This window comes from Tetrao urogallus (assembly GCF_951394365.1).
Source record: "Tetrao urogallus genome assembly, chromosome: 16".
Classification (NCBI taxonomy): Eukaryota; Metazoa; Chordata; class Aves; order Galliformes; family Phasianidae; genus Tetrao; species Tetrao urogallus.
The window spans coordinates 6,522,094-6,542,027 of NC_136829.1; the positions used below are offsets into that span (position 1 = coordinate 6,522,094).

A 19,934-nucleotide genomic window follows, 5' to 3' on the forward strand; every position below is an offset into this window, starting at 1 on the left:
TATTGATTTTGGCAAGCTTCTTGCACCATCCAATAATACAATGACAGGGGCTTTAACAGTCTCAGTTAACAAGAGATGCAAATCACTTGGACCTGTACAGCAACATGAAGCAAAGAAACCCGTAAGTAAAATAGCCTCTGGAGATCAGAATAGGCCACTTCTAGCTAGAGGAGGAAAACAGTTTTGTTACCTCATGATAAGGAATACAATCCTTGAATAACATCCCTTAATAAATCATGATGTTCATTTCCATAGCTAGTTGCCTCCTAATGTTATCAGTTGGAGGGTTGATAAAATTTTTAATGTATGAAGTTATCAACAAGTCATTTCTTGTTGTAATCACAGATTAAGAAACAGATGGTGAAAGTTGCTGAGCATGTGCAACTCATGCTGGAATTCAGGAACTCTGAGGATCCACCCAACGAGCCATGAAAACTATCAGCATTCTAGCTGGCTTGATATGATTCACTGTTATCAACAGAACCAAAGTTCTTTAGTAACCTCAGGACATTCCTGCGAGCTACAAAAGAGAGAAACTAGAGACAGGTCAAAAACCTTCCTGGATTTTAAAGAAATTCCTTATAAAACCGGACTTAGTTTTCTAGTTTGACTAAAGTTCAGTTCAAGCTATGGGGACCTCAGGACAAAGAGAACAGGTAATCTAATTATAATTATGGCACCACTTTATGAACTGCTGTAGGAAGGCACATATTGATCACAACAGTTTGCGCTGCTGCTGTTCCACGCTTTGTCAGAGAACTGGGGGAAACAGCAGAGTAAGTGCCACCATTTAAGACATCTGCACATCACTTAGGAAAAGAACATTTTTTCATGACCCTGGTACAGAACAAAGCAATCAGAGGAAGCCTACATAACAGACCTCTCATTTGCAGAATAAAGCAGGAAACCAAGTGCTAATTTGCATACTTTGAATTTTCTCCTGAAGAACACTGTCACATAAAGTAAGATTTTTAATGCTATGTAAAGAAAAATCCTATTTTTTAATCAAACACAAACACAAATAGAATTTTGGGAAAGGAAAAAAAAAAAGGATTTGAAAAGGAAATAATGTAAATCCAGACAACTAATTTTCCTCGCAGAATTAGCACTGTTATTGTACTACATGACATCCTGCTACAGACAAACTCATGCTCAGCAGTGCCGCAGGTACGGCAGGTTTAGCAAACGTGCACAAAGGCAGCACATGATTTAGAGGGATTTTGTGCAGCTGTTGTTGTGATACTGTGGAGTTGCTGGGAATACTCTGCAGAGCAACGCTGGTATCGTAATTGGCTTCCACAAAGCACATTAATGCAGGCTGCCAGATAAAAGTGGGTCAGCTTCCACTTACCAGTCAGTTTAGAATGAAAGGCCGAACTACAGTGAAGAGAAAGAATTTGTGTGGAAGCCATTAGGTACCAGGATAAACGTTTTTTATTTCATGTGGGAAGAAAGAACTCATCTCTTTTAAATCCTTGAATATAAATGCTGAGCTGCTCTTTCATCTGAGCCTACAGTCCCCTTTGTTGGATGCAAACAACTAACACAGCCCAAACTCTACTAACTGAAAAAGAAAACATGGCAACAGGCTGATTCCCATTGCACTCAGAAGAATTTACATACATTAGTGTTGCCAGAAAAAAAAAAAATCCCCCATAATGGACTTTGAAACAAGGTTTTAAACAGTGTGAATACCTCGTCTTCGTAATCCTGGTGCTCTCTTACCAAAACGATTATAGGTCAAGGAGGGTCACAGAGATTTGTGAAGGAAGAGCGTTTTTGGGGAGACAGAACTGCATTCACAAGCTTTCATGCTCACAAAGGGCAATTTCAAATTCTCCATCTCACGTTCAAAGCTTTCCTTACCTCTCTGTCCTTGTCCCTTATCACTCATCCCCTCTTGAGTCTTTGTTTCATCTCCTACTTGCACTTCAGATTCTCTGTGCTCAGAATTCTCAGTGCACAGACTGCGCAGACCCCCAAAACTTGTTTGAGTCAAGAGGAAGAATCCCACCAAGCTCGCACCACATTCTGACCCAGCTATCTCTTCATCTGGATATGAAAATCTACTTCTTGTATGGAACATTCTGTATACTGTTAATTGCATAACAGTGAGTATCCTATAGGATCAGGAGGCATTTGTAATACAACCACTGTATGTATCATAAACTCAGCCAAGACCGTGGCATGTTACTCATTTGTGCTCACTCTACTTACTATGCAGAGCTGTGAAAGGCACCAGCAAACAGACAACAAACATCTGTCAGTTGAGAAGTTACTCTTATTACTCTGAAAATTTTTGGGTGCGCTTATATTTAGGGCAATTTACCCTCAAATAAGTATATTCATCTGCTGCTATTTCTGCTGTCTAGACACAGTACTGGGACATATGCTGTGGTTAGATGGATTGAGACTCCCTTGAGAGCCCTTCCCAGACCCTAATTGACTTGATTGTTAGGCAATTTTTCCTGATGTCCAACTTAAATATCTTTTTTGCTCAATTTCATCCTATCACTTCCAATTATGTCTGACTGAACTGTTCAAAACAATTCTCCTCTCTGCCTCCTGACAGTGAAGATGCAGCACACACATCTCTCATTAACACACCTTCACTTTGGAATCTATTGGTGATTGGCGATACCAAAGTTATTTCATTACCCATAGAAGAAAACATAAGCCGTGAATGAGTGCAGACAATACATGGTCCTCTTATTTTTTTTTTCATAACTGAGACAAGTGATAATTACAGTAAGAAAGCCTGACTGTAGCTTAATTCTTATTCATAGAGATGGTCTCAGTGACAACATGGACTTAGAAATCTCTCTTCCACACTGTTTTTACAATAATGTTCAAAATAATTGAGAAGATGAAGACAAAAGCAAGTTGAAACATCTCTCAAAGGGAAAATACTGATGGAAAAGGAAGAGCCGAATTTCCCCCAAGCAGCTCATGAGATGACACTGTAGCAGAAACAAAGACCTCTCCCCTAAGTTTCTCAAATGTTGGCAAGTCAAAAAAAAAAAAAAAAAGTTTGCTCTCAGCCACCTACAATTTCAGCTCAAGCTGTTTGATGACAACAAACTACAATACCAAAGTACTTCTTTACATTCAGGACTTTACCAAAAACAGGCCATTGTGACACCTGGTCTCCTAAATCTGACAAAGAAATCTTAGGAGAAACAGTACTGCTGAAGAATGCTCGTGGATACAGATTGAATCCAAACACTTAAAGAACAATGGACTCACTATACTGGTGCACTGAACTACATGATCTGCAAAGCCAGAAGGAGGAAGTTGGCCCTCCAACAGCAGAAACTGAACTAGTGTCACCTAAATAGCATATTGCTGACAAACTGTTTCACTGAGACATTCAGCTCATGTCTGCAAGAATGGTAATATTCCACAGAGTTACTCTGACAGCCCTCTGAGCTGCAAGGAAAGGAGGCAATGCCAGTCTAATAGCTCACACACTATCAGCATGTTGTCCCACCTACTCTCATCCCTTTGTCCTCAAGTCCACAGGCAGGATGTGCTTATGGTCCTTGGTAGGAGCTATTCTGACTGGTACCTGGATGACAAAGCAATGGCACTGAGAAAATGTCACTGTTTTCGAGATTATGAGAATTAACCTAAGAGTGCAGGAATTTTCACAGAAGTGGAGTTGCTGGAGACAGCTCTGCTGTACCTTTGCAGCTCTCTGGTGAGGCTGCAAAACTTCCCAGGCTGAGGTCGTGTACTGATACTACTTTTCCTAAATTCTCTTTTACGTAACCAGGATGCAAAGCGAAAATATATATTTTAATGTATGACTACAAAAGTTGTGTAAAAGAAATTACACAAACAGCCAGTTTTGTGCCCATATATACACAGACTACTAGCATGCGTGCTTTCACAATATATATATTTTCATTAACAGTGAGAATATATTGAGTGCACAGAATGTTAGCTTTTTGTTATTACATGTAATTCCAACTAATAAAATGAGTTAATTTAAAAATTCAAAGCAAAGGGAGCTTTGGAAGAGGCCAATTTGTTAGGTTCATTGTACACAGGTCACTCCAAAAGTAATTCCTCCTGTTTATTTCCATAGAAATTACAACAGATACAAAGAGCACAACAACACTATTTGGTAGAGCAAATCCTCAGCTACAAAACACTACTATATTTTTCAACACAGTCACCCCACCACTAGCTATGCATTATCATTAGCAATGGACAAAAGCTTGCATGCAGTGCTCATACAAATCTGCACCAGCAGAGGTGACTGCTGTCACTGTGACCACTGCTGAAATGCACCACCCACAGCTTCACTCTGCTCACAGCCATGTTCTGTCTCCACTAACATTCAGCAAGAATTGATGAATGCCAATGGGTGCCATTTTTAATGACACACCTTACCATCACTCACTCCATCAGATGTCATTTTGTCAGACTGTCCCTCTGCTGCCATCTGTCTTGCAGCAACAAAACAGAACAGAATACTGGTTCTACATCTACTGCCATAGCACTGTCTGTCTCTGATGACATAGGCCAACATAATAAAGTAGGAGGTATTATTCGTGGAGCAGCCCTCATAGATTCTCATCGCTAATGAATCCCAACCACATTCTATTTGGGGAATATAATGTTAAAACAGCTGAGACAGTTCTCTTAGCAGTAGTCAGGAATCAATAGAGAGGCACTTGAATCAGCAATTTCCTGACTGCCAATCTCGTAAGTGCTGCAATATGGTTTTGAGCAAAGGCCACAAAATGAACAATTCGATTTATAAGCTGACATTGGCAGCAAGGTGAATGGCAATGTCACACTGAAGATACTAAGCTCCGCCCATCTCCAGGTCCTTACTTTCAGCCACTTGTCCTACCTGGCCAAGCTGTTCACAAGCTGTTTGATACTCAGCTCTCTGACAAAGGTCTTTCACACGCTGGTATTTGGGTAGAAAGTTTTCTTCTTGGGCATCTACCTTCTCATTTTCCCTCTTATGCAGCAGTTTACTGGAGGGAAAAAAAAAAACCAACAAAAAACACAACTATTTTTGCATTAACTCTAAGATATGCATACAGTTTACTGAAAAAAGGCCAAGAGAAGTACCCTATCTGCCAGAACCCAAGCATTGCTAGTGGCCAAAACTTAATAGCTCACTAGAAACTAGTCCTTATCATCATCTCTCATAACACACTCATTATTTATGTCATCCTCAGGGAGCGTACAAAACCACACAGAACTGGGACACTGTGTTGCACATCCGACTGACAAGGCAATAACAACAGTCCATCATATCCTCCTCACTACTGCATGGCTGCACTTTGCAAAACCTTCATGCCAAATGTTACTTATAAAGGCAGAGCACAGAGGGAATGGCCAGCAGACGAACACGGAGAGACAGAAGATTATTCTTACTTCCATGATTTAAGGAGGAGGGTGGGGGGAGTAGCAGTTAGGAAAATGAGATGTCTTCCCATCTCCCAGTCCAACTAAACCTCCTCTCCCCCCACTCCATAGCATATTTATGCAGGCTGTAGGCAAAGGCCATACATCCCCTCCTAGCACACAATCACTACCATTAAGTGTATGCAGCCCTGTTCCTGCTGGCAGAGATAATGGCTTTAGGTCTGCAGTAGAGTGCTGCTTTGGCTCTGGCTACTCAGTATCCTTCTATTTAAAAAGATTGAGCTTTGTGATTAACACTTTCCTTACCCTCTCTCCACTAGAAATGAGTCTCTCCACACTTTCATCTTCTTCTTTAAATGGAACCTGGTAGGAGATGAGGAGAGAAAGAAACAATTTATTTCCACAAAGAACAGTGATCAAATCATGTCCCAGTTTCCTCTCCCACCCCCAATTCAGAGGAGAAGCACAATAACCTCTCAGGGGACATGCAGCTTTATGAAGCAGGCACATATGCCTCTCCAGTGCAAATCATGAACAAACACAGCACAGATTTGTTCTCACAGGGACAAAATCCACAACAGATTCACAGAGTACACCTATTTAAATGTAAGCACTTTTAAGGCACAGGGGATTAACCGAATTGTCCTTGATCACAAAGGATTCCAAATTAAGTCAGGATTTCCTGAACCCAGTTTGGACTCTTAACCACCCTCAAAGTATCCTATTCTAAAGCAGCTGGCTCCTTCTCCCCCTTCCCCGTCTCCATCCCACTACTTACAAAAGCAAATCTCCTTTTTTCCTTTTTCTTTCATACTGCTGCTGATTTTCTCTAGCAGCCATCCAATCCGATTCTCTCTTCCCTTCTCTTTTACCAATGAAAGTACTGCTGGAAGGACTCAAATATGTAATTCTGAATGCTGGCCTGCCCTTGCAGTCTGATACGCAACCAACCTTTTCAACTCAATTCTCTACAGTTTACTCAAAATGAAAGGCTCTGCTACAAATGATGCCACAGAAATACTTTAAATCTATGATTCAAATAAGTGAAGACATTGAGTGGCCCACTCACTGCTAACACTTACTTTTACTACATCCAGATGCCACATGTGCCATACAGCAAATTTGACAGAATCTGTCAAAATGAGAACTGTCAGAAGTGTAACATCAAATATCTTTAGATTTTCCTACGAATACTGCACTCACAGATAGTAGTTTTACTAGTTTTCCTTCAAATACACTGCATGTTGATGAATAATTCTTCTAATTTCCATGCAAGCACATACATTTTTACATGCACGTTTTCTTCTCTTACCTATTCACTGGTCTCTCAGAATCCAGAAGTTTTAGAATAGATTTACCATCCATATCAGATGGAATATCCAATCCAGCAATATCCAGAATCGTAGGTGCGAGATCAATATTCAACACAATGTGAGGATTCCTGTAAAACATGTATAGGAACATGATTTAAAGTATGTGCAATGACACCAAGCAACTACAGCTCTTCCACACAGACCATGGATCTAGAAAAGCTTATTTTGTGATGCAAATGCTATGAAATTCCATGTAAGGAATTAATATGCAAGACAGAGATAAGTTGTGCAACCTCAAAAGGGATTAATACTAAGATTTAAAACTTTAGCACAGAGCATTTTTGAGAATGTAAAGTTGTTCATACGGCACAGTTAATTATTGCAAAAGAGGTTCAAAAGTTGTTCAGAACATGAGAGAGCTTTGGATACCATTGTTTTACAGCATCAAAGAGTCTGCCAAATATGCTGATTACTTGATTAAAAAATAAATCTGGCAGTTAACACATGCTTTATCTGTTTCAAAAATGGCATGGAAGTAAGTACTGTAGCTCATATCACAGTAAGCATGTTCTGATAAGAACATGAGGAGAAACACATTGCCAGATAGTACAACAAATAACTGAAAGTTGCTGCTAATATGGTGTCTGTGACAAAGTGGGAAAGCAATTATGGACCAAGCATAAAAAAGAGAACATTTAAGTTAAAGACGTTGTTTTATAGTATAGCCTCCCCAGACTCACAGCTATCCTGTGAATCCTGTCTGCAAACACAGACTCCCCAAATTTCAACGTATTTCCATGCCCTGTTTTTTAGCAAAGCAGTGGCACATGCTTCTCAGCTACCACAGTTAACAGGGCATTGTTTGAACCTAAACTCACTCAAAATTCAGTTCCAATATTGGCATCAACTCTGGACCAGTACAGACAGCTCCCATCTCCAAATCCCTTCAAATGCCACAGCCAAATATGAGTGTGTTCATGGGTCACAGCATCTAGCTGTACAGACCAGCGTTCTATCATGCAACCTGCTTTTATTACAGGTTGTGTTCTGCTGAAGAGCTCAAGGTCTATGTTGCACCTTAAAAGCTTATTTCAAATACCTCTGTGCAGAAGCTGTTTTATTCACAACATTATACATGGTTTATCAGCTGCATACTATTTCTTTAAAAACAAATACACAGGCTGGCAGGGAATTTTTGAAAACTGGAAAAAAGAGAAGGTGAACATATTGCTATAGAGACAATCTCCTACAGCACTGAACATAAAGAATGACCGTGCTATGAACCACAGGCACAAAAGAAGGACTGGGACCAGATGGATTGCTACACATGTATGTCAGTGCAAAATTTTAGCTGAAAGTACAAGACAGAAGAAAGCTGCTAAACTCACACTAATTAATGAGACACCATTTAAAAATTACTGCATTTTTGAACAAGCAAGCAAACAGGCACTGACAAGATGATGAATTAAATTGATGTACCTAATTTGATTTTAATTACTAATAATTGTGGTGTAGCATATTTGGTAATACAAATGAGAACTTAGTAATGACTTGCAACAGTGAATGCTATTAAATCTTCGTTGGTATCAAAAGGGAGTCATGGCAATTACTCTGCAGGGAAAAGAAAGTCCACAGAAAACACGAATGATTGAGGCTGTAAAATTCAAAGAAAATCAGGCTGTAAAGGAAGATCAATTTATTATCTGATATATTTTCCCCTCCAAGGTATTTTATCCTTTTCTTCCCATTTGTTGTACAGTGAGGGGCTCTGCTTTGCCAGACTCTATCAGACTAACTCTTCAGATTCTAAAATAAATATATTTTCATCCTTACAGGTCACTCAGAAACAAAATTCAGTGGGAAGATTTTACAGGTTTTATGAGTCCAGGTGTGAAGATCTTTGGACCAGTGCAGTCAAGCACTGGCTGGCCCCAAGCACTGCAGGTTACAGCTTACTCCACTTTGGCCATACTAGCATTACTGCTTTATTGAGACCAAAACCTGCAGTTGATGGGAAATAAAGCAAGTTTGCAAAAGGCTAATCCAGTTCTCTGGAAAGTCTCTGCTGCTGCAGACAAATCTTCAGGGCTGGAGGAGTATGTTTTATTCCACTACCCTACAATCCAGTGTGTTGTGCAGGCAGCCCCTCACCCAATTTGGAACCATGAGGCAGCTTTGACAGTGCAACTCTTCTTACCATTTAACGTTACTGAAAGTCATCCCAGTACACCAAGACTTTCACAAGATTCAACCTTACCTGTTTCTTATCCAATTTACAGAATTTTATAGCATTATTTTTGGCAGAGTAGTGGATTAGGGCAGGAATCAGTCACGAAGTGTTGGATGCACTCACTGGCCACCCAGATCTTTGTACTTCAGAACACTCCCACTCCCCTGCCTGTGTCTTTTTCTCTTCCTAGTCTTCTCTGTTCTAAATTCTCCTTACTCTCCTCTCGAACTCATGAGTTCTCCCTTATGTCACCTTCCATTAGATCAACCTCCTATTTCTCTACAAAATGCACTCCCTCCTCTTTCCCCAGTAACGTTATTCACTCACATTCTTCTGTGCTTCACAAAGTTGTTCTGTAAACTTAAACGGAGGGGAGGGAAAAAACATAAGAATACAATACCAAACAAATAATAAAAACCCTGAAGATTTTCAGTACTTCACAACTTCAACTGAAATCAGCAGTTGAACACTTGGTGCTAAAAATGAAGTCACGCTTAACAGTCAGTTTAACTACGAGAACTGCTTATTTCACATGCAGAACTACTGTCAGGAAGCACATATACACACTGCAACATCTACAGAATCTAACATTTTTGTCCCTACTCATAATTTGAATCAGTGAATTTAACTAGTAAACGGAACAAGGTTTATTCGTAACTATTTGCTACTGGATGATGGGTTGGAACACATTCCTCTGCTGTAATGAAAAAACGGTGTGTGGAAGACTGTGTGTGTTAATTATGCTAAAACATGCACATTTATATAAATAAAAGGCAGCAAATTATGGCACTCTGTCCAAAATCATTACTTAAGTGCAAATATTTGCTATTGAAATAATTGCTTAGAAAGTGTATTTACATAATTTCTTAGCTGATCAAAGCTACCAATTTAATTAACAGTCATATTCGGCATGCTTGTGTGAATCTGACAAACAACACTAACCATGTAATCTCAAAGGATGAACCAGAGGGAGTCTGTGGATGATAATTGTGGATAAACTATTACATACATTCTTCTTCATAAGTTGAAACAAATGACTTCAGTAGGAGATTTAATTAATGTCTGGCAACAATAATTTACTGTAGCAGTGAACGTTATGCCATACATGTTTCACCTTGAAAATATTACAGATGTGTGTAACACTTGCATTCCTCAAAAGAAGACTCACAAATGTTTTCTACAACAGACCCAATTCCAAGTGGCTTTTTCAACTACAGCCACAAAAGCCTTGTGCTGCACACCTATGCAACCAAAAAGGTAACTGTAAAAACTGCTTGATCCTGTTATACCAGCACGTGCTCTCAATTCTGCTTGCTAAGACAGACTTATTCTGCTGCCACAGATGAGCAGGAAGTCAGTCAGAACATGCAGAATTTTGTGCCTCCACTTGTATGCCAGGTCAGTATGACCAGAGATATGCACAAAGAATTTTTCTGGTAGCTACATATACACATGCACACACAATAGAGAAGAACTTACAAGGACCCAGCCTCCACATTTGGCCCTCGGACGTAGAAAGGAACTCTGATATCAAACTCATACGGCATCGATTTTCCCTTCACCAGCCCAAACTGACCAATATGATAACCATGATCTGCTGTGTATATTATATATGTATTGTCCAGTTCACCAGTTTCAACCAGTGTGTTGTAAATCTGAAAAAAAAGCAAAAAACCCACAGTATTTGTTTCACTGAGATGTACTATATAGAGATATGGGAGATAATTTTCAGTCTATGTGTAATCTACAAATAACAGCAACCCTGGATGTCACTGACTTATCACACTGATCTATTCCAAATAGCTTATAACTACAAAAAATGTACTGATTGAATACTGCAGCTATATATTACAAGGCAAATCCCCATTTTCTGTTTTTAGGTAAACACGTTAACATCTCATAGCTTCAAAAATGCTTGGGTTCAGCATTTTGCATGAGAACTGTCAAAACAGCATTAAGTACATTTTTGTATTTGATGTTATTTTGATAACAGAGATGAGAGTTTCAAGGTGATGAGCATTTCTGAAATTCTCTCTCCACCTTTATCTTTTCCTGTCAGCAAGCAATTCTAATAAAATGACAGCATTTTGCATCTCACACTTCTTTAAGCAACACTTCACAATCTTGCCTTCAGACAAATGAGTTCTCATTATGTAGAATATCTGCAAAATCTCTTCCAGATAAACACCACTCCGTTTCACTAGAGAACTAACATAGCATGTTCTCTTAATTTTCTATTTGTGGTTGCTCCTATAGATTTATATGAGAATCTTCACATGAAGTACACCAACATGAGCACCACAGATCAATTTTTATGTACTATTTTCACTTGCCAAGGTCCTAGAATGGTGAAGCATTAAGTCATGTCTTACACATTTCAAGACAAAACAGAACTGAAAAAAACCCACTCTTTTTTGTTACTTTCCTGTTGTTGCTGCTGTTTTCACTTTCTTTAATACTGAAAGACTGTTAGATACAATTCAGATGAAAAGATCAGACCAATTTGGGGATTACAACTACAAACAACCCAACCAATTTTTCCTGCAGTAAATATGCATATGAAATGAATCCAAAGTCAAACCATTTTACAGTAAAATAGATAATCTCTAATACTGATATCTGATGTATCTAAGCATGTTCATTAATCTGGAGTAGAGATCACACTTGCCTGAATCAGAAATTATAAGTCATTACTAACAAGTTCATGCAATGGCATCCAGGTAACCTCATCTTCGCCTTCCAGGACTTTTATTTTATGCTCTACCATTTTGATAAAGAATGCCAAGAGATAAGCAGAAAATTGCAACACCTTTAAATCTGCCTTCTTACAACCGGAAACAAACCCACTCTTTCTCACAGTAGCTATTAGCTAATTCAGATATATCAGTTCAAAGTTCCCACTGTTATATAAAGCAGATTTAAAAGAAAATAGAAATCTACCTATATTCTTATTTTCTTTTAGCATTTAACATCCTAGGTGTGATTTATCATGGGATTGTTCCTTTTTTAACCTGTTTTAATTTTCTGAGTTCTCCCAGAAACCCTGTGTTACAGCACCAAAATAGGTCCACTGTCACATATACATCTTCAACAGGCTGTAGGATGGCTTTGCACTATTAGAACATATATTTTTAAAGTTTAGATTAACATTTTGTTTTCAGTAATGTGTCTACAGCAACAAATTAGCTGATTTGGAACACCCAGCTATTTAAAACTGAAAAGTCCTTTTTCTCTTATCTACATATGCATCACAGCTTGAAGCTTAACTCAAGAAACAAACCCATATTGACCTGAAAAGTGATGGTTAATCTTACCATCTCCATAGAATCATCCACAGACATGAGTGTTTGAAGGCGCTTTCTCTGTAACATGTTAGTGAACTCCATGTGTATGGGCTTCATGGGACCCGTGTACCTCATTATCCAGTGCTTGTCTGGGTTTGGAGCATAGTTATAGCTAGGAGTGCTGAGAAGCAAAGAGAAAAGTAGACTATTTTAGCAGTGCAGAAAAAAAACACACATAATGTGTAACAATAGCTACTATTTCATCAATACTACAGGACTTACTCTCTGAGGTACACAAGAAAATATTGAGTTCAGGAGTTTCGTTCTTTATGTTCTAATAGGAGATAGGAGAAAACTCCGTGGGGAATAATACCTATTGAAAGAGTAAACATTGTTTCTGCAGTGTCATCAGACTAACACAGATACTTTTCAAGGCCAAGACACCACCCTCGGAAGTCTAACTTCACAACTGGGATGTATTAGGACATGTTATCAGGTCAAAAAGCATGTACTACTGCTTATTTTCTACTCATGTAATTAATCACTTTGCTTTCATTCTGCCCACATTAGCACAGTGCAAGCTGTTTAACAATAACTATAGAACATGTTGAGAAGCTTCCAGTATGTTTTTTTACATCAGCTTTTTTCAATTTAACATGACTGGCTACTTTCAGACTTCAGCACTCATGTACCCAGAGCAGCAGAGGCACCCTACCTGGTGGTATCAAACTGCATGTGAGCTCATGGCAAGCAGAAGTGGATATATAGCCAGATTTTAAAGACCTGCCAAAAAAAGCAGGAGTGAGGGGAAATAGGACTGTATTTTGTCAATACTTTCAAGCCACTAAGTCATTTGCAATCATAAGAAACTTTCAAATTCCAGTGAGTTCAAAATAAAACCAGATTAATTCAACTTCCTGTCAAAATCCCAAGAGCTGGAATCAATATCCTCCTGGAATCTCACAGCCCCTCCAAATACTCATAATCTTGTAACCACCAAAGTGATGAGGAGAAATAGCACTGATAGTCCATTATCTCACGTAGTTAGCTGTTTCAGAAATTGCTCTTTCCTGCATAATTGTATCATTCTACATAAGCCAAATCTAAATAAGAGACTTACTTTGGTACATCATTATCATGGTGTCGACTCTGTATCACCAACTTGCTTCAAAGTTATATTTGTAGCTTATATTTACAATAAATACTATTTTTATCTACCATAAATATCCCTTAAAAGCTTTTTTTTACTGTTTAAGACTAAGAACCACATCTGTTAGTTTCTTCATGTCCTGGTTCACACACATCTCAGGTAGAGTTTAAAATATTAGAAATTACTTTTCCTAAATGATTTGCTGAGTCTCTCTTTTTCAATCAAAACAATAAACTCACTCTATGCGAAAGTGCAACCTAAGAAGGTGACACAGTAATACAGGAAAAAAATAGCAGATACTCAGCTACTTTCTTCTTCCCAAACACAATTTCCTGACAAACTCAGCTCCTGCTTGGCAAATACTTACACTGTCGTTTTTGTGTATGCAGCAGAGCAGCAGGGTAAGTTATTAAGATAAACAACAGCAACATAAGCTGAAACTTCTCCTTGAAGTTAGTGTTTCTAATGTATCTTTGCATATGACAGGTAATCTTAAGTTTTTACATAAATATGAAATTAATAATCCGACAGTGAAATGTTCTATGCAGAAAGCCTTTGTTAGATGCTATCTGAAAAATGTGCGTAGGTGGCAAATGGAAGCTTCTTCATATAGGGAGGAAAGGGCTGGTGTTTATTCTCTGTGTATTGTTAATAGCCTCTTGAATTTCAGAATGTTATTGTGGCTGAAATAATGACATTGCTCCTTTGAAAATGCTGACAGTTATGGAAACTGTTGCTATGTGATGCCCAGAATGAATCAAAAATGCTTGGCACACTCCTTTTCAGCTTACTTTGTGATTTCCTGGCTGATTGGAAACCTCCCGCTGTTTAATCCAACCAAAGCCCATGATTTTCTTTGATTACTACAAACGTAACTCTCTTACACTTAACAGATTTGTCTGTCTTGTAGGAAAAATACACAAACGTAACATTCCTAGAAGTTGGTTAAGATAACCTCTTCAAGTGTACTCAGATGATAAATCCAAGCCTGATTGCATTTGACCTTGGAAAAGATGGGTGGTAAAGTGTAACCTCTATAGAGATAACATTTCTGATCGCTGTCAAACTGCCAAACTGTGGCATTCTCTGCAGCCCTCAGTACAAGCAGTAAAAAATGAGAACTGGCCATGCAGCCTACAGATTTGCTTGCTGAATGCTGATTGACGAGGCTAAATTTCACATCAGACCAGAAATGCACACAAACAGGAGTTGTACAGAAAAAGGACAGTGACTGCAGCGTAGGGTACAATATTCATGCCAGCTAGTATATCTAACAATAGAAGCATGAGAACAACAGCATAAATTAGCAACAGAAATAAGTACTGGGGATCTCAAGCAAAGGAACACACTGATTGTCAGTCTAAGCCAATATAAAAATTTAGCAGCATGGATTTTAACAATGCTAAACAGTGCAATGTGCCCAGCATAAGCATTGCATTTTGGATGCACCATCTCTCTGTGGCTATAGCTTAAGGATCCACATGCAGACTTCAGAGGTGCTGACACAAGCAGAGGTACGAAGCCATGCTACGTGGTGTATTGCCCTCTGGTTTCAGGGCTGGGCAATGACTTTGTTCATGTTACTGCTTTAGGGCAAGTCATACAAAGTGTTCTGATCTTTCTCTGCTGGGTCCAGAAGACAACAAAACAGTGAGAACTGCATACATTGTCACTGGCAGAATTATCTGTCACTGAGATTCCCTTGGGATGTGGGAACAGAAGGAAGAATGGAAACAAGAGAACTGATCTATGTATACAGTGAGGGAATGATGCACATTCTGCATTTCTGAATTTAATCTTAAAACCAAGCTGATGAAGATCTCTTCGATCATTTTTAAATAATTAAATGAAAAGTGCTTAAAATCAGATCGGCAGTTTCTTTGCACAGAAAACATATACCATTCTATGCTTTGGTGTTTATATATATATATATATATATATGTATGTAAATATATCATACATATATTTTTCTACAAAAATGATATTTCCAGTATAATTGTCGTCAGTGCAAGAAGAATCACCTGCAATTAAAAATAGATTCATGTAACTATTTTATAATCACAAAGATAAACCTTGTTTATCTAAAAATGAAGTTACACCATAAACAAATGAAAAATAGATGTAGCTTATATTTTTAATTGCAGGCCTTCCTTCTATTCCTTTGCACTGACCCACCAATGGTTCAGAACTGTCTTTGTTAGTACAGCACAGAATTAAGAAATACAATTCTAAGTTCCACTGCAGCTAGATAATAAGGAAAGGTTTTTTCTCTTCGACTCCATTTTAAATGAAGTGAAAAGGCTCAAATGGATTTCTCTGGACTTTGGATTAGTCCTGAGCAGCTTTAGCTACCAACTGATTATTTCAATCAGTTACCAGTTCCTTCACAAATCCAAAACAGAACAGAATTCCCCTCAAAAGAAAAAAAAAACAAAAAAACAAAAAAAACCCCACAACAACAAAAAAAACAGGAATAAAGTTACAAGTGACAAACATCAGTGAAGGCACAAAGACATGAATTAGAAAAATACAGATTTTTTGCAGTTATGCTAAAAGGTAACTGAGGTGAATAATTTGATTTATCAGCACGAAAAAATCCTATACTGAAGAATTTCAGAGCTGTACATGCAGAAAGCCTCCATAGCTATGAACAAGAACTATCTCACCATGATACTGCATTGGAGCTTATTAAAACTTTAACTTGGTAACTAGACAATACTGGTTTTGATGACTTCAGTTGTTTTCAAAACACTGTACAGCATCATTTATGGACATACCAGCTCATTCAGAAACTGCCAGTCTCAGGCAGCCTCTCTTTTGATATAAAAATAGAAGTAATAATTAATGCATACTCTGTGATTTTTGTAATAGCTACAAAATACTGTCCAAGGGATTCCACATGAATGATCCTTCCCAAAAAATCTCCAAAACCTCTTCCTGTATGTTTTTGACAAAGTTATGCCAAGAGTATTAAAAAAAAAAAAAATAAAAAACCAAAAAATAAAAAATCACCCAAAATTTATACTCCTGAACCTGAAATATCAGGGTTTTATTTTTCCTTACATGTGTTGTGAAGCATTAGGAAAGAGATGTGAATATTGAGGGGCTGAATCTTCAGGGCCATGAGGAGCTGCATGGCTTATAACCATCAAAACAGGCCTGTGAGGATACATCTTCTTTGATATTCTGAAGAAGGTAATACTGTCATTGGTTATCAGATCAGTGAGATAATCCTGCAAGTAGAAGGAAAGGTATAATGAGATATTTCAAAAATAATTTCATGTTGGGGTGGAATGTGAAGGGAAGGCATCATAAAAAACAGGAAAAAGGAAGCTACTTAGCTCAGAAAGGGAAAGAGGAGGAGGTAAATTGCAGACATTAACACATACACCAAATAATTCTTTCTTCACTGTCTAGAAAAATGAAAAACAACAGAAATGAAGGACAATGAAGAAGCTCAAATGGGACTCTTTCTTCTCACCGTGAAGATCACAATACTAAACAAAATGACCAGGTATTAATGAAACAGAAATGAAAAATTAAAGGAAAAATACAAGCTAAATTATTTGGTTTTTGATGTTGAAATTTTCTTGAAGGTGTGCAGTCCAACCTCACACCACAAATTTGCTCTTCAAATGCAAATATATGTCAATTTTCCTTCATCTACCTCTGAACCAGAAATCTCTAAACCTAGAAGATGCTGGAGTGATTGGACTGAAAATGTCATTCTATATTACAGGTACAATGACAATCTGATAGAGATACACCTCTATCAAATTAATCACTGATAATTTAGAAAACTCCCTTTGTAAGATATGGATAATATATTTTCTAGTAAGTGTACACATCTTCTGGCACCCGCTGGAACTATATGCATTGCAGACAGTCTGTACTGTAGGAAATGCTGTGAATGCAAACAGGACTAGAAATTGAACTTACAAAGTTGGAAGAAAAAGAAAAAATGGAGTAGAGTAATTCCTGTTGGAGAATCTGAAAGAATTTGCAAAGATTTGGTTTTCACAGGATAAGGGCTCAGCAGCTACTTTGGAGGACAGAATCAGTAACGGTTATTTTTTTCAGTTCAACTGGCACATAATTAACATCAATTATGTCAAGTAGATAGTGACAAAATATAATCTCATTATCATGGTATTTGCTGGAAAAGTAGGTTTCAAGCAAAACAAATGGTAGGAAGATCAGAGAACCAATTTTGTATTTCTGCTTGTGTTTGTTCATTTGAACCCCAGTGTTAACACTGCCATGTACTGTTTAATATGTTGAGTATTAGGCAAAAATACGAAGATTGTAAAAATATTTATATTTTCAGACCTGTTCTTTCAGTTAACAAACTCAGAAAAACTGAACAGAATGAAAACCTAAACATTTTAAATTGTTACATATACAAAATTGAGTCGAGGATCTTGGCATGTAAAATAAAACTGTAAAATTGACTTCTTGTTACACAAACAGGGAACACTGCCCTATGACATCACTTGCCTGAGATTGTTTCATGTAAGGTTGATTTCCACCACCACATGTTTGGTAGCATGGCTACAAGGATTAACTTTGATTCTTGATAGATCAGAAGGGAAATAAAAGACAAATAATTCTATCAATTGTCTGTAACCCTTAGCAGCTGGTAATAGAAAGGGAAATACTAGAAGCCTGTCAAGTTTTATCTTTCAGTACAATGTAGATTCAATTAAAAATTACAAATGGGTGATGGGAGGGAGGAAATCATATAGACTTCAAACTTGTAAAGAAAAAACTGTGAACATATTACTGAAATGAAAAAACAGAGGCAGGATTTATGCTCAATAAAAGAAAGTGAACTGAATCCCTGCTAAGCAAATACATCTTAAAAATCAGTATCACTGCTAAGTTAGCTTTTGAAGTTACACACTACTTGAACTACAGCAGTTTACTGATTATTTTATTTATAATTGTATTTGAGCAAAGCCAGTTCCTTTGGGAAGTTCACACTTTTGGCTGAAATAGGTCCTCTCCTGACTGCAAACAGGTGACTGAGCTGTAGTAATAATTTGCAGGCATTTTAGTAAGTTTGGCCATGGAATATATAATATCCTGGAAAGGACATTAGGAACATACACACCTGTAACAACACACGGTGATATACATTTAACAGTTCATTTTTCCATTCACTTAGACAGCAAAGTCTGAATTACCATAAAAAGCAGCAGGATTCTATGAATTCTCCATTATATTATAGCTGTGAAACAAGTAAATTAAATTAACATAAAAAGATGGGTCTAGCTGGAGGGAACTGGATTCTTATCTCATTTATGCTTGTGTAACTCTGCTGAAATCAGTTCTATACCAGGGGAATAGATGGCAATCAGATTTAGCACAAGATAATTAAAGTACAAAGAGGAGAAATAGTTGTCATGCAGCATTTAAATCCGTTTTCACATCTGCAGCTCATAATACACATCAGCAGTCTCAGGATGTTTTGTTTGTTTCTATTTCTGTTAACAATGTTTTCAGTAATATGACCCTCACTGAACAGAAGATAACAGAGAGTCCAGACATGGAGCCTTCTGTATTGTAGCTAATGTTACACAGAGCAGCTTTCAAGTATGATGGGAATTCTTTAATTAGACTGAAACTGCAGCTATCTCACAGTCACATTCAAACGTTAAAGAAATCGAAATAAATCCGTAAGACCTACCCTGGAGTAGTCAAATCCATGTTTCTCCTTCACTCCATTTCTACAGAGTGTGTAGTTGTAAAATCGGGAATTTTTAAGTAATCCAACCCATTCTTTCCAACCAGGAGGCACATAGGAACCATTATATTCATTAAGGTACTTTCCAAAGAAAGCTAAGGGTAGAGAAAGCAGAAGTATAGTAAGAAACATCTCAAAGATACTCTATTTAGTCATATTCTTTCAATTCTCTTTTGAAACTGGAACATTTTCCTCAAAGTGAGTTATGAGTTTGTCTCTGTTTCTTTTTGATTTGCATTCTGAATACGTACGACACACACTGGAACACAGTTACATTTGTTTTACGGGCTGATATTTTGAGACTGCTACCAGCAGTACAGAGAATGTTTAAAATAGCACCGGTTGTCACATTATCTCACCCTGCTCTGAATCACCCAATTTAGCTACGTTTTTCATTGTGGTTACACCCACTCAAGGTCTCCACCTAAGAACTGTCAGAAGCAGTGAAGTCACTAATAGGAGGCTGGCTTAGGAGGAACGATGACACGAGAACCACAAACACAATCAAATTTTAAAACTGCTGCATAGAAGAACTGAAGCAGCAGCCTTGCTTTGCAGAACAAGTACAGATTAAGCACAAGGATTCTAACAGAATGTCATCCAGACACTTGAGCCCTCCTCCCAGCTTATGTAATTGCTAGATTTGCTCTGTAAACCACAAGCATACAGACACAAATTATTCTCCAAAAAACAGTTAAGAATGTTACAATATATCATCACTGTGCCACTGCAGGACAAATCAAACCCTCTTCTGGTTGCTTTATTTGTTTTTACAGCTTACAGGCAAAATTCTGCTCTTGGCCTGGAGATTGCAATGTGA

General features: G+C 37.8%; 1 protein-coding gene across 1 annotated transcript in view; it reads right to left on the minus strand.

The window, feature by feature from the left end:
• SULF2 (sulfatase 2) overlaps positions 1-19,934 on the minus strand; it is a gene marked incomplete at its 3' end in the record, with an annotated part of 52,990 nt that overhangs the window by 15,810 nt on the left and 17,246 nt on the right. The window contains exons 3-9 of the mRNA XM_079543552.1: positions 19,058-19,209; positions 16,432-16,601; positions 12,249-12,399; positions 10,414-10,589; positions 6,704-6,832; positions 5,698-5,754; positions 4,865-4,994 (exon numbers count right to left, since the gene is read on the minus strand). Coding sequence (XP_079399678.1) covers positions 4,865-4,994; positions 5,698-5,754; positions 6,704-6,832; positions 10,414-10,589; positions 12,249-12,399; positions 16,432-16,601; positions 19,058-19,209 — 965 coding nt within the window. The remainder of the gene's footprint in view (positions 1-4,864; positions 4,995-5,697; positions 5,755-6,703; positions 6,833-10,413; positions 10,590-12,248; positions 12,400-16,431; positions 16,602-19,057; positions 19,210-19,934) is intronic.